The 15,202-nt window shown below is 54.0% G+C and overlaps 1 protein-coding gene across 3 annotated transcripts in view; it reads left to right on the top strand.

Moving 5' to 3' along the window:
• Nucleotides 1-15,202, top strand: part of CFAP251 (cilia and flagella associated protein 251) — a 235,633-nt gene that overhangs the window by 54,435 nt on the left and 165,996 nt on the right. For all 3 annotated transcript variants that reach the window (XM_075323342.1, XM_075323353.1, XM_075323331.1), the window contains exon 4: nucleotides 9,288-9,428. In XM_075323342.1, the coding sequence (XP_075179457.1) occupies nucleotides 9,288-9,428 (141 nt within the window). The remainder of the gene's footprint in view (nucleotides 1-9,287; nucleotides 9,429-15,202) is intronic.

Raw genomic sequence — 15,202 nt, 5'->3', positions numbered from 1 at the left:
GATCCGAATTCAGTCGGACAACGCCACGGCGGTGGCGTACATCAACCACCAAGGCGGCACACGCAGTCGTCAAGCCTTCCAAGAAGTCCGGCGGATTCTGCTGTGGGTGGAAGCCACAGCCTCCACCATCTCCGCAGTTCACATCCCGGGCGTAGAAAACTGGGAAGCAGACTTTCTCAGTCGCCAGGGCATGGACGCAGGGGAATGGTCTCTTCACCCGGACGTGTTTCAAGAGATCTGTTGCCGCTGGGGAACGCCAGACGTCGACCTAATGGCGTCCCGGCACAACAACAAGGTCCCGGCATTCATGGCACGGTCTCAAGATCACAGAGCTCTGGCGGCAGACGCATTAGTGCAGGATTGGTCGCAGTTTCGTCTGCCCTATGTATTTCCCCCTCTGGCACTGCTGCCCAGAGTGTTACGCAAGATCAGGTCCGACTGCCGCCGCGCCATCCTCATCGCCCCAGACTGGCCGAGGAGGTCGTGGTACCCGGATCTGTGGCATCTCACGGTGGGTCAACCATGGGCACTACCAGACCGACCAGACTTGCTGTCTCAAGGGCCTTTTTTCCATCTGAATTCTGCGGCCCTCAACCTGACTGTGTGGCCATTGAGTCGTGGATCCTAGCGTCTTCAGGGTTATCTCAAGAGGTCATTGCCACTATGAGACAGGCCAGGAAACCAACGTCCGCCAAGATCTACCACAGGACGTGGAGGATCTTCTTATCCTGGTGCTCTGATCAGGGTTTTACTCCCTGGCCGTTTGCCTTGCCCACTTTTCTCTATCGTTTCATTGGGGGACACAGGACCATGGGTTATGCTGCTGTCACTAGGAGGCTGACACTAAGTAAACAGAAAAAGTTAGCTCCTCCCCTGCAGTATAACCCCTGAGCCGGAGGCGGGCTCAATCAGTTTTTTGCTTAGTGTCGTAGAAGGCTGATGTGGGCCGACTGGGCCCCCTTCAGCCACTTGATTTTTTGCGTATATTTTTTCATTTTTCTCTCGGCGATGCTCGTCGCTCTCATCTGTTGGAATTCTCTTTTTCTGCAGGTATCGTTTCTCTACCTCAGCTCTCGCAGCCCGTGTGGGTACCACTCCCCTGGGTCGCAGAGGCTTGAGTCGTCGGGCCCTCTCCCCCGTCCAATTCCACGGTACCGCTCCCGGGTTGGCACGCGGGGCTGAACTTTCCGGAGCACCCCCTATTCACCCTGCGGTATCACCCCAAAGGGTGCAAGGGGCATACAGCAGGGACTGGACCTCGCAGCGCGTCTGGACTGTTTGATGGGGCCCGCAGCGCTGCTACACTACAGAGGGGCTCCCTCCCCCCACCAGCGTCCACCTCCCTGCCTGCCTGCCTCATTCTTCTTCTGCTGCCCGCAGCCAGTCCTCCGGTGTGCGGAGCAAGCGGACACAGGTGCAGAGCTCCACGCCTGCACACTACCAGATGCGACGCCGCCGATCAGGTAGGACACCCTCTCCTACCTTCTCCCGGGCGGATGCAATCTTTAGGCCCCGGTCCGGGCCTCGACCCCACGTCCCCATCCGGACACATGCCACCTCGGGCGCTGCTAAAATTTAGGTCCCGGTCTGGGCCTAGTCGCCTGGCACCCCGGCCACGTCCGCGGAGCTCCCTGCCGACATCCGAGGTCGGGTGGATCCGCATCGCAGCTGCGCCGCCGCTTCGTGAGAGGGTCCGCCGGCGCTGCCTCTGCCCGCGGCGGCAGCTTCCAAATTTAGTCCCCGGTCTTGGCCTAGCCGCCTGGCACCCCGGCCACGTCCGCGGAGCTCCCTGCCGACATCCGAGGTCGGGGGGATCCGCATCGCTACTACGCCGCCGCCGCTTCGTGGGTGGGTCCGCCGGCGCTGCCTCTGCCCGCGGCGGCAGCTTCAAAATTTAGTCCCCGGCTTCGGCCCTGTCTTCGGCGTCCCAGGCCCGCCTCCCGCGCAGCGCTATTGGCCGCTGGCCTCTCTGACTCCGCCCTCCGCTCTGCTCCAGGCATCACTAGGGGGGTGGTGGACAGTTTTTTCCAGCTCTCTTGGGTCCGCCTCCAGCCCCCCAGCGTCCATTTTAAATAAAAAAAAAAAAAAAATGGGATCAGGGCAGACTCCTGATCTGCGGATTGCTGAGGCTGCAGCAACCCTTATCAGGGAAAATGGGCCCAAAATAGCCACAATCTTTTAACGATAGTGGGTTTTTTATTTCTCATGGGTTGAGTTATTACTATATATGTGGATTAAGTTTATTAACTCTTACAGGTCTCAGCTTGAGATATTTGTTTTTTCGACCGGTAAGCTCAGGTCTACGCTTCCCTCAATTGGTTTTTACAACCACCGCAGCCACTGGCACTGCACACCCCGGCCCCCCGCCCCTGCCGAATAGTTAGCGCCTGGCTCTGGCCATAAATCCCCTCGCTGACGTTCCTCGGGTTGGTGCGCATGCGCTGCGTCCCTGGCCGACGCTCGATCGGATCATCCACAGGACTGGCGCAATCCCCTCGGGGAGGTGAGTCCCATACCAGGGGCCATTTCTCTGCCGGAAGCGGACCCGCCAGGTCTCATCTTCTGCGGCCCCCCAGGTTTCACCTTAATCCCCAGGTCCAGACTGCCTTTCCTTCGGTAGCCTTTCGACCTCTCGGGTGATGGCCCAGGCTTGCCACCTCTGGTGAACTCCGAGCAGGACCTGGATGTTTTTGGCGCATGACAAATAGCCGGCTAGAAATGGTGAGTCAAGCCGTAAGGCTACGGACAGCCCTCTTCTCTCTGTGCACGCAGGTCTCCTTTAAGACATTTGGAGGAGCGGACCCTTGATGTAACCAGTGGACATCCAGAGTTCGCCGAGTTTACTGCGTGATCACTGACAACAACCGGACACGACGTTTACTAGCGGTAAGTCTTGTCAGTATCATTATTCCTTTCTCCAAGGAGGTTTCGGTCAGAATGGGCATGCTAAACTGGAGTCGCTGTTTGATCACGAACAACACCCAGACACTGCGTTTACCAGCGGTAAGTTGTGCTATTGCCATTATCATTCCCCCAAAGGGCTCCGGAGAGAGGGGGCATGCCATCTTGAAGAGACGAATGTGGCGGGCCCCTGCGGTTTACAGGGGACATCCAGAGTTCGCCGTGCTGACTGCGTGAACATGGTTATTTCCCGGACACGTCGTTTACCAGTGGTAAGTCCCTTTTATTGGTCATTACCCCTTCTCGAAGGGGGCTCCTAAAGGAAGGGGCACGCTACCCTGTAATCGAACCGCCTGGGTTCCTTCCGGCTTCTCGTCCCTAACGTGAGGCTCCGCAGGGACTCCACGGACACCCTACGCGGCGGACCACGTTCCACCTATGTCGACCCTGGACTGGTTATCATCTTCCGTGAGTACCCTCTCTTCACAGACCTGGTGTCTGATCGCGGCTCGGCCTGAGCCTCTAGCATCAGTGTGTACACCCGTCGGGACCTCTGACTCAGGATTAGGAACTGAAATCGACAGCTAAGGAGTCGCTGACTTCCCTTCCGACTGTACGTGAACGCCCCTTCGGAGATGGACGGGGCCAGTTGCTCCCCTAGGCTACGTCAGGGTAGAGTACATCTCTCCCCTAGGCTACGTAAGGGAAGAGTACATCTCTTCCCGGCATCGGTCAGACGCATCAGGATCGTCCCCCCACCGCTAGGTCCCAGTCCGTTCACGCCGCACCCGTCTGGGCGCCTCTATCCCTCCAACAGTCCCTCCGCCTCGCGTGACAGTGGACCGTTCCAGTTTTTTAAGAGCGCTTGCAGGGATCACTGTCCCTGCGCATACTACTCTACAGGGCGGCTAGGTTCACTCCGCCCAGAAACGACCTAGAGGACCAGAGTTCTCCCTTCAAGGGCCCGCGCTTGAGGTTTAGACCGTCATCATCACTTTTCGCTACTAGGGTAGCTGAGCTACCGGAGGGAGTCCTCTCAGATCCCGACCCGGTAGATCATCTCTTAGGCACGGTATTCGAGCCCGTCCACGGGTAGCTACTCCGCACGCAGGAGTAGTTTTCTACCTGGCGCAGAGTCCCGCGTACCCTTTGCCATCCGCGCCCGTTTTTTTCCCATCAGTTTTTGCTATGCGAGCCCTCGGCAGTCTGTGGCGGGAATAGCGGCGGTGCACTTACCAGATTCATCCTTGACTCTCCAGCGGACCACACTGAAGAACGGAGTCAGGAAGGTTCCGTCTTCGTGGGGGACCCGCCAATCCCATCCTTGCGGACCAGTTTTCACAACGTCCCTTGAAGCTCCCCTTTCCTCCTCTGGAGCATGTTATCAACCGTCACCAGTCTCCCGTGCTAGGGTATCCTACTCCCCTCCGGTTTACAATTACTTCTCTGGGTCGGGGTGGCCCATTCAGGTTCCAGTCGGACCATGCCACAGCGGTGACGTGCATCATCCTCCAGGGAGACGCAGGGAGTGTCATGGCAAGGGAAGAAGCCTAGAAGATCTTGCTCTGGGACAGGTCTCTTCACTCACTAATCTCGGCTCCACATACCTAGCGTGACGTTTGGGCGGCCGTTTTTCTCGGCAAGAAGGGCCTCGCTTAGGCAAATGGCTCCTCAACAGGGAAGTCACCAGCCAGTTCTCCGGCGAAGGAAGATCTCCAGTCGTGGTCCTATTGGTCTTGCGATCCAACTTTCAGGTCAATAGTGCATTGTGGGTGCCACCTGCTCTGGACTAGGTGACGATGCCCGCGTCCGGTCGTGAAGCCTGTTCAGGCTCTCGTGCATCTTCCCGCGTTTTCCCATGATCTCGAGGGTTCTCAAAATGGACCAAGGCAGAAGAAGGCTCTGGAGTAGCCCAGGCGAGCATAGTTCACATAACTTACTCAACTCCTCGCAGATGCCCCGTGACTCCTTCCAGACCGCCCAGTTCATCCGGGTCGGGGCCCCCTCTCTCTCTTCTACCAGGACTCAGAAGTCCCAGGTCCAGCGGGCTCACCAGTGGATCCCGGGTTCTGGCTCGGTCAGGTCTGATGTCAAGAAGATTGCAGACAATGATGAGGGCCGGGAGTACAGTTCCCTCGAGGATTTATTTCCACTCGTACATAGCTCCCCCAGTGGTATGAGGAGCACATCTTCCCTTCTCCTCTCTCTCCCTCCCCTCCTTCTTGCTGGCATTCTTCCAGTCAGATCTGGATGCGGCCCTCTCGCGTGTCCCTGTATCGACCAGGTCGCTGCTCGATTTGTTCGGGTTTTCGGAGTCCTCTCACTTCCCGTCCTTCGATCACGGCCTTCACTCAGAGAAGCGTCCATCTGGCTCGGCGGTATCTTCGGTCACTAGAAACGTGGGACCTTAATCCAGTGATGGTTTCGCTTCAGGGTACTCTTTTTCCCTGCTCCCACCTGTTTTGATAGGTGGGCTCCTCGTGGCCGTCTTTGGTTACAGACGGCATCAGGGCGGACAGCCCTCTTGTCGTTTTTTCACCCCTTTTCCAGCTCCTCTAGCAGGACAAGGGGGGGCTCCGGCCAGAACCCATCGTTCTGTCCAAGGCAGCTTGCTGTTCCTTCCAGAAGAGGAGTATAGGTTTCGGTGGTCGGTTCTAGTCTCCTCTCTCAGCCAAGATGGGGGCCTAGTTCGTTCCAGAGCTGGTACGAGCCCTCAGTCTTTCAGGTCTGCAGGACACCACTTTTCGGTTACACAGACAGTCAATCCATCCTTCCACCCGTTCCCAAGAGGCGCATGCCGGCGCCAAGGGCCAGATTTTCACATGGATCCATTCCTCCATATGGTTAGGCTATCGCACGAAGGACGGACTTCCGCCGCGGTCTACCGAGCAAGGGGTACCCCTTGGACCGATGAACTTCAGACGTCGACTGACCAGGTCCCCTGGGTCGCCACTTGATCTAGTCGACATACCTTTACTAGTTTTTACCAGGGTCACACCCAAGCTTCGGCAGAGCCCAGTCTTGGCGTAAGGTTTGCGGGCGGCAGTCGCACACCTGTATCAAGGTAGGTGCTTGTAGGTCTGGGTCAAGCCCGACAGGGGGAAGCGGCTCCTTCCTATCTCTGGTGATGGTTCTCTTCCCACCCAGGGACTGCTTTTGGACGTCCCATGGTCCTGTGTCCCCCAATGAAACGATAGAGAAAGGAGGATTTTTGTGTACTCACCGTAAAATCTCTTTCTCTGAGTCTTCATTGGGGGACACAGCACCCACCCTGCTTGTGTTTTTTGTTATATATTAACTGCCGGTTACCCCAGTGGCCATATTCCCATGCCACTGGTCACACGACTAATGGTCATAGTTTTTACCTTGTTTTATCCAGGATTGTTTGGTTTTCCTCCTACTGCTTGTGCACTAAACTGATTGAGCCCGCCTCCGGCTCAGGGGTTATACTGCTGGGGAGGAGCTAACTTTTTCTGTTTACTTAGTGTCAGCCTCCTAGTGACAGCAGCATAACCCATGGTCCTGTGTCCCCCAATGAAGACTCGGAGAAAGAGATTTTACGGTGAGTACACAAAAATCCTCCTTTCTGTCTTTCCTTCAATCCGGATTAGACAAGGGTTTGTCTCTCGGCTCTCTCAAGGGACAGGTATCGGCGCTTTCCGTGTTTTTTTCAAAAGCGTCTAGCCAGGCTTCCGCAGGTACGCACGTTCCTGCAGGGGGTTTGCCACATAGTACCACCTTACAAGCGTCCGCTAGAACCCTGGGATCTTAACAGGGTGCTAACGGCTCTTCAGAAACCACCTTTCGAGCCGATGAGGGATGTTTCTCTTTCACGCCTTTCGCAGAAGGTGGTCTTCCTAGTGGCAGTCACATCACTTCGGAGAGTGTCTGAGCTAGCAGCGCTGTCATGCAAAGCCCCCTTCCTGGTGTTTCACCAGGATAAGGTGGTTCTGCGTCCGGTCCCGGAGTTTCTCCCGAAGGTGGTATCCCCTTTTCATCTCAATCAGGATATCTCCTTACCTTCTTTTTGTCCCAATCCAGTTCACCAATGTGAAAAGGATTTGCACTTGTTAGATCTCGTGAGAGCATTCCAACTCTACATTTCTCGTACGGCGCCCCTGCGCCGTTCTGATGCGCTCTTTGTCCTTGTCGCTGGCCAGCGTAAGGGGTCGCAGGCTTCCAAGTCCACCTTGGCTCGGTGGATCAAGGAACCGATTCTTGAGGCCTACCGTTCTTCTGGGCTTCCGGTTCCTTCAGGGCTGAAAGCCCATTCTACCAGAGCCGTGGGTGCGTCCTGGGCATTGCGGCACCAGGCTACGGCTCAGCAGGTGTGTCAGGCGGCTACCTGGTCGAGTCTGCACACTTTCACGAAACACTATCAGGTGCATGCCTATGCTTCGGCAGATGCCAGCCTAGGTAGGCGAGTCCTTCAGGCGTCAGTTGCCCACCTGTAGGAGGGGGCCGTTTTACGGCTCTTTTTATCGAGGTATTCTTTTACCCACCCAGGGACTGCTTTTGGACGTCCCAATTGTCTGGGTCTCCCAATGGAGCGACAAAGAAGAAGGGAATTTTGTTTACTTACCGTAAATTCCTTTTCTTCTAGCTCCTATTGGGAGACTTAGCACCCGCCCCTGTTCCCTTCGGGCTGTTGTTCTTTTGTGTACACATGTTGTTCATGTTGAATTGTTCTTTGGTTCATGGTTTAGTTCTCCGAACATCCTTCGGATTGAGTTTACCTTAGACCAATTTATAAGTTTCCTCCTTCCTGCTTTGTCACCAAAACTGATGGGCCCGTGATGCACGGGAGGGTGTATAGGCAGAGGGGAGGGGTTACACTTTTTAAAGTGTAATACTTTGTGTGGCCTCCGGAGGCAGAAGCTATACACCCGATTGTCTGGGTCTCCCAATAGGAGCTAGAAGAAAAGGAATTTACGGTAAGTAAACAAAATTCCCTTCTTTGTTTTCCTGCATGCGTAGAACTGTTGCCATTAGCAACAAACACTAAATTTTGAAAACATATATCAGACACAAGGCTTTAATGGGATGTATTATTCATTACCATAGAAACAAGAAAAGATCACAAAGCCAAAGACTTATCAGCATCCCCTCGTATAATGCCTCTTTTTGGGTTAAAAAACCTACAATATATGGCTAGATAGGAACCTGCTTATAAAAAATTAAATAGGTGGTCCACTACACAGCATAGTGGCCACAAATCAATGTAAAGCTCATAAAGAAGGCTTGTCTCAAATACCTTGTGTAGTCAATTTTGCCTCTGAGCTGCCAGCATTTTGTGCATTCTCTCCCCTGCAGAGCGCCGCAAGCAGGAGCGAAGCTGGGCTGTGATGAGCGGTTAAACTCCGTCCACAGCCCAGTCACTCAGGGAGACTGGGGCCGGCCTCGGTGATGTCGGGTCAACTGGAAGTTGACGTGACATCACCGGATCTCAGAGGTCTCTGAGCCTGGGGGTCACAAGCGGACTGAGTTAGCGCCTCCCAGAGGCACAGTTGACTACACAAGGTATTTGAGAAAAGCCTTCTTTATGAGGTTTACATTGATGTGTGGCCACTAATGCATACACATACACATAGTGGTCCACCTCTTTAAAATTGCCTAAGGGGTGCTTTGCACGCTGCAACATCGCTAGCATTTGCTGGCGATGTCGAGCGCGATAGCACCTGCCCCTGTCGTATGGCCGATATGTGGTAATCGCTGCCGTAGCGAATATTATTGCTATGGCAGCGTCACACGCACATACCTGCTCTGCGACGTCGCTGTGACCGGCAAACCGCCTCCTTTATAAGGGGGCGGTTTGTTCGGCATCACAGTGACGTCACTAAGCGGCCGCCCAATAGAAGCGGAGGGGCGGAGATGAGCGGGACGTAACATCCCGCCCACCTCCTTCCTTCCTTCCTCATTGCCGACGGCTGCAGGTAAGGTGAGGTTCCTCGTTCCTGTGGTGTCACACATAGTGATGTGTGCTGCCGCAGGAACGACGAACAACATCGTACCTGCAGCAGCAACGATAATTTGTAATAGGGGAGCGTGTTGCCGATTAGCGATTTTGAACGTTTTTGCGACGATTCAAAATCGCTCATAGATGTCACACGCAACGACATCGCTAACGCGGCCAGATGTGCGTCACAAACTCCGTGACCCCAACGACATCGCTTTAGCGATGTCGTAGCGTGTAAAGCGGCCTTTAGGCTGAAGTGCAGGAGTACTCAATCAGAAGGCGTAACCCTGGTCTAGACTGGTGCTAGACTTTTGATGGACAGCTTTGGGGGATCCTGTCTTCTGCACCATAAGCTGTACAGTATATTTTCGATTTGCTTTTATTATAGGATATATACATGTACTAACGGCTGCTGCATTGTTTTGTGCAGAATTTAGCATGGTGTTTTGGCATGAATAGCAATATCCCAATTTACAATCTTCATGATGAAGAGCATCAGGTGGCGGTGTATGTGTGTGCTCATACTGCTGTAATCCATGACTTCACGTTGAACCTTCAGCGCCACCTTCAGGTAAGAGGAGGACATTTTCTGCAATAGTTTATGAATGACTGAAGTGAAGATCCTGTGGTCTTGTCATCATAATGATCCATTTGTATCTTTTTATAGCTGAGACTGTGGTTCCTCCTCCAACTATATTTTCAGCTTTTTTTTTTTGTCTTCTGCTTCCCAAACTAATAGGGCATTTATCTCTAACAACCACCTCCTGTCTGCTCCTTGCTTTTACCATATGCTCTGACAATTCTGCCATATGCTCCATGCCTACTGTGCGGACTGAGGATTTGTAATAAAATATTGCAGTTTGTAAACTCTTATGGAAATGAGAATTGCTGTGAAGCCAGAACATCTGATATTTTCATGTCATCCAAATATGGACGCTCCATCATCGGCGTATAAATATTTTACTGCTGGAGAGACGCTGTTCTGTAACACCGGCTGCAACCAAACGCTCTGACCCTCTACAATGAGTCAGAAATTCATGATAATTTACTAAATCAGTTAGGATATGGGATGAAAGTTCCGGATGTTTTCCTATACTTTTGTATATCATATTTTGTATTTTTTTTTTTATTTTTTATATTCTTAGTTTTAGGGCGCCTTTGCACGCATTTTTTAATGTATTTTAAGGGCAAGTAGTGAAATCACAACAGATTTTCTACTGTATTTATTTCTTCAATACATCACTGCAAATGTCGCTGTGAATTGCATAGTTTAAATTTCGTTAAATCACATCGTTAAATTTAGGCCCCGGCTTCGCCTGAGGCCTAGTTTCGTTTTCACTGCCCCTGCATGCCAATCATGCAGAGGGACAGTGCGGCTCCGCCCAGCGGCCGTTCGGCTCAGGAGAGGGACATTCCTCTCCCCTGACATTCCCTCCCCTGTATATCTCCTTGGCCCTCGGGATCCCGCTCTTAGATAGGCCCCGCCCCCTCTCCTCGCTCCGGCTTGGGCAGAAGCGCCATTTTATCAGCGTTCTTATGTCAGCACAGCGATCGGCGCTGGCTGCAGTATCTCTCTGGGGGTCCGGGCTGTGGGATCTGGAGGGCACAGAGAGGGGTTGGCAGAATGTCAGACGGTATGGCAAGCCACAACCTCCGGTTGTGGACCTTCTTATATTATATACTCTGCTTATATACTCTGCTTGGGGTCATTCTGACTCAGAGCCCCCACTTCAGCAGCATGTCTCACACGAGCAGCAAGGCTGCAAGGCTGTACTCAATATGCACTGCATGTAGGCTCCTACTGCCTGTACCGAGCACATAACCACATTGTGATGCCTGCTCTAACATGGTGGTGCCTCAGCCTGGAGTCTCATCCCCAGTGGTTCCTCCGGCTGCTCCAGCTCCGGTGGCTGAACCCCCGGCTTGGGCAGAATCCTTCTCTCCATGGGACAGCTGTCCCGGACTCTGCTGAGCATGCATCAGCCCCCTTCTCAGGGCGCTTCTGCTGCTACGGCTCGCTCAGCAAAGCTCACAGAGGATTCTCCATCTGGTCTCAGACCCCGTCCTCCTAAAAGGAGACGCAGGGTCCCCTCTCCTTCCTCGTCCCGCGGCTCTGATTCACGAGCTGACTCGCAGGACGAGGAGGATGCCTTTACTGGGGGCTCGGACGCTACCTCCATGTACCCCATTGATCTGTCCGAAAGTGACGCAGATGCTAGTGATTTGATTGCATCCATTAATTTTGTACTGGACCTCAATCCGCCTGTATCAGAGGAGCAACCCTCTCTGGCAAGAAAGCACCAGTTTACCTTGCCCAAGAGAACAAGGAGTGTGTTCCTTAACCACTCCAGTTTTCAGGCCACTGTGACCAAGCCTAGGGCCTGTCCTGACAGACGCTGCCCAAAGCGTGGTTTTGATGACCGTTTTCCGTTTCCACCAGAGGTGGTCAAGGAGTGGGCTCATTCACCAAAGGTAGACCCTCCGGTGTCTAGACTCTCAGCCCGGACAGTTGTATCAGTGGCTGATGACACCTCTCTTAAGGATTCCCTGTTGACCTTCTGGCCAAATCTGTATCTGAGGCGGCAGGGGTCTCGTTCTCCCCATCTTTTGCAGCAGTGTGGGCTCTCATAGCCATCTCTGCTTCTCTAGAGGAGATGCATTCCCTCACCAGGGACTCTATGCCCGAAATGGTTGCCTTAACTTCCAGGCTTCAGCCTTTTCATCCTATGCCATGTCTGCCATGCTGGAGGCTTCTCACCGCACTGCGGTGGCTTCGGCTAATTCTCTCGCTATGCGCAGGATCTTGTGGCTTCGAGAGTGGAAGGCAGACGCTTCTTCAATGAAGTACCTTGCTGGGCTCCCATTTGCTGGGCCCAGGCTGTTCGGTGAACAACTGGATGAAATTATTCAGGAAGCTACTGGCGGGAAGAGTACTTCCATGCCACAAACAAAACCAGGAAACCTGTCCAGGGCAGGAACCAGTCGAGGTTTCGTTCCTTTCGTTCCTCCAACTGGTCGTTCTCTAAGCCCTCGGCCTCGTCCACTAACTCAGCCAAGGACCAAAAACCCATCTGACGCACGAAGCCGCGTCCTCAGAGCAGGAGCTGCTGCCACTAAGGCAGCCTCCTCTTGACTATCTGTCCACGCCAGCAACGTCCTTGGTCGGTGGCAGGCTCTCCCGCTTTGGCGACGTGTGGTTTCAACACGTCTCCGATCAGTGGGTGCGGGATATCACCTCCCACGGCTACAGGATAGAATTCTATCCAGCCCGCCAAACAGATTTTTTCTGTCAACTCCCCCCTGCTCCAAGGCCGCCGCCTTCTCACAGGCCATGGCACCCTTGCAGGCCAACGGAGTAATTGTACCGGTTCCCGCCTGGGAACGGTTCAGAGGTTTCTACTCAAATCTCTTCCTAGTCCCCTTCGGGGACGGTTCCTTCCGGCCCATTCTGGATCTCAAGCTTCTCAAAAAGCATGTTCAGGTGCGGCATTTTCGCATGGAATCTCTGCGATCAGTCATTGCCTCAATGACCCAAGGAGATTTCCTAGCATCCTCGACATCAGAGATGCCTACCTGCATGTGCCAATTGCAGTTTCACACCAGCGTTGGCTACGTTTTGCAATCGGAGAGGAACATTTCCAATTCGTGGCTCTTCCCTTCGGGTTAGCCACGGCCCCTCGAGTATTCATCAGGGTCATGGCAGCAGTGGTTGCGGTTCTGCACCTCCGGGGGTTGGCAGTAATCCCTTTTCCTGGACGGCCTTCTAGTCAAGGCTTCATCCAGTGCAGACTGTCAGCGGAGTGCCTCGCTCACTCTCGCCACTCTAGTCCAATTCGGGTGGCTTGTCCTTTTCCCAAGTCCACTCTGACTCCGACCCAGAAGCTCATGTACCTAGGGATGCAATTCGAGACTCTGCCGGCACTGGTGAAGCTGCCCTTAGTCAAACAGCAGTCCCTCCACTGGCGGTGCGCCCTTTGCTGAAGCCCCGCCGTCATTCCATCAGGCACCTAATGCAGGTGCTGGGTCAGATGGTGGCGTCAATGGAAGCGGTTCCTTTGCCCAGTTCCATCTGCGTCCTCTGCAGCTGGACATTCTCCGCTGTTGGGACAAGCGACCTTTCTCCTTGCACAGGTTAGTGGCTCTGTCGCCACAGACCAGGGGCTCCCTTCAGTGGTGGCTTCGGCCCCTCTCTCTTCAGGGACGCTCCTTCCTGGCCCCGTCCCGGGTGATCCTCACCACGGATGCCAGTCTATCCGGCTGGGGAGCAGTATATCTCCACCACAGAGCCCAGGGCACTTGGACTCTGATCGAGAGGGCTGATTCGGACGATGTGCTGGAAATCAGAGCTGTGCTTCTAGCTCTCTTAGCCTTTCACCACCTGTTGGCAGGCAAGCACATTCGAGTCCGGTCAGACAACGCGACAGCGGTTGCCTACATCAACTGCCAGGGCGGGACACTCGGCCTGGCAATGTTGGAGGTTCAACGCATCCTTCAGTGGACGGAGGACTCCAAGTCTACCATATCCGCAGTCCACATCCCAGGCGTGGAAAACTGGGAGGCAGATTATCTCAGCCGTCAAACCGTGGACAGCGGCGAGTGGGCTCTGCATTCGGCAGTGTTTCGGTCACTCTGCCGCAAGGGGGGCACTCCGGAAGTGGATCTTCACTCCCACGATCCTCAGGCCTTTGCAGCGGACGCGCTGATTCAAGATTTGTCCCAGTTTCGTCTGTCTTACGTGTTTCCCTCTCTAGCTCTTGCTCAGAGTCCTGCCCAAGCTCAGAATGGAGGGCGTCGGGTCATTCTCATTGCTCCAGACTGGCCCAGGCGAGCTTGGTACCCAGACCTGCTCCATCTGTCCGTAGAGGTGCCGTGGCATCTCCTGGGCCGTTCAGACCTTCTTTCACAAGGTCCGTTTTTCCGCCTGAATTCTGCGGCTCTCAGATTGACGGTGTGGCTCTTGAGTCCTGGATCTTGACGACTTCTGGTATCTCTCCTGAAGTCATCTCCACTATGACTCGGGCTCGGAAGTATTCCTTGGCCAAAATCTATCACAGGACCTGGAGAATTTTCCTGTCCTGGTGTCGCTCTTCCGGCCATGCTTCTTGGCCTTTTTCCTTGGCGACCCTTCTGTCCTTTCTGCAGTCCGTCTGCAGCTAGGACTATCCCTCAATTCCCTCAAGGGACAGGTCTCGGCTCTGTCAGTGTTGTGCCAGCGGCGTATCGCTCGGCTGGCTCAGGTGCGCTCCTTCATGCAGGGCGCATCTCACAGCATTCCGCCTTACCGGCGGCCCTTGGATCCCTGGGACCTTAATCTGGTCCTCACGGCTTTCCAGAAACCCCCTTTGAGCCTCTTAGGGAGGTTTCTTTGTCTCGTCTTTCACAGAAAGTGGTCTTTCTAGTGGCCATAACTTCCCTCAGGAGAGTCTCTGATTTGACTGCGCTCTCTTCGGAGTCACCTTTTTTTTGGTTTTTCATCAAGACAAGGTGGTTCTCCATCCGACTCCGGACTTTCTCCCTAAGGTGGTTTCTCCTTTCCACCTTAACCAGGACATTTCCCAGGACATTTCCCAGGACATTTCCCTGCCTTCCTTTTGTCCGGCTCCTGTTCATCGCTTTGAAAAAGCGTTGCATACTCTGGATCTGGTGCGGGCGCTCCGGATCTATGTGTTTCGCACCGCTGTTGTTAGGCGGTGCACCTCTCTTTTTGTGCTGACCACAGGTCGGCGTGAGGGCCTCTCGGTTTCTAAGCCGACCCTAGCTCGTTGGATTAGGTCGGCCATTTCCGATGCCTACCAGTGTACTCAAGTGCCTCCCCCGCCGGGGATCAAGGCACACTCGACCAGAGCTGTCGGTGCCTCTTGGTTTCTCAGGCATCAGGCTACAGCTCAGCAGGTCGGTCAGGCTGCCACTTGGGCTAGTCTGCATACCTTTTCGAAGCACTACCAAGTGCATGCTCATGCTTCGGCAGATGCGAGCTTGGGCAGACGCATCCTTCAGGCGGCTGTCGCCCATTTGTGAAGCTAGGTTTCGCCTACTTCTCAGTTTTCTGTTTATTCCCACCCATGGACTGCTTTGAGACGTCCCATGGTCTGGGTCTCCCATAGGAACGATGAAGAAAAAGAGAATTTTGTTTACTTACCGTAAATTCTTTTTCTTATAGTTCCGTAATGGGAGACCCAGCACCCCCCCTGTTGCCTTTTGGCAGTTTCTTGCTCCGCGTGTTATCACCGGCTGTTGTTGTAGACAGAGGCTCCGGTTGTTCCGGTTCTTGCTCTATCTCTACTTGTGGGTGGATGTCCTCCTTCAGCTTTTGCACTAAATTGGCTAGATTTGGTTATCCAGGGG

This window comes from Anomaloglossus baeobatrachus, chromosome 1, assembly GCF_048569485.1.
Source record: "Anomaloglossus baeobatrachus isolate aAnoBae1 chromosome 1, aAnoBae1.hap1, whole genome shotgun sequence".
Lineage (NCBI taxonomy): Eukaryota > Metazoa > Chordata > Amphibia > Anura > Aromobatidae > Anomaloglossus > Anomaloglossus baeobatrachus.
Note: the sequence above shows the minus strand (reverse complement) of the source record. Positions and strands in the feature narration are given on the sequence as shown.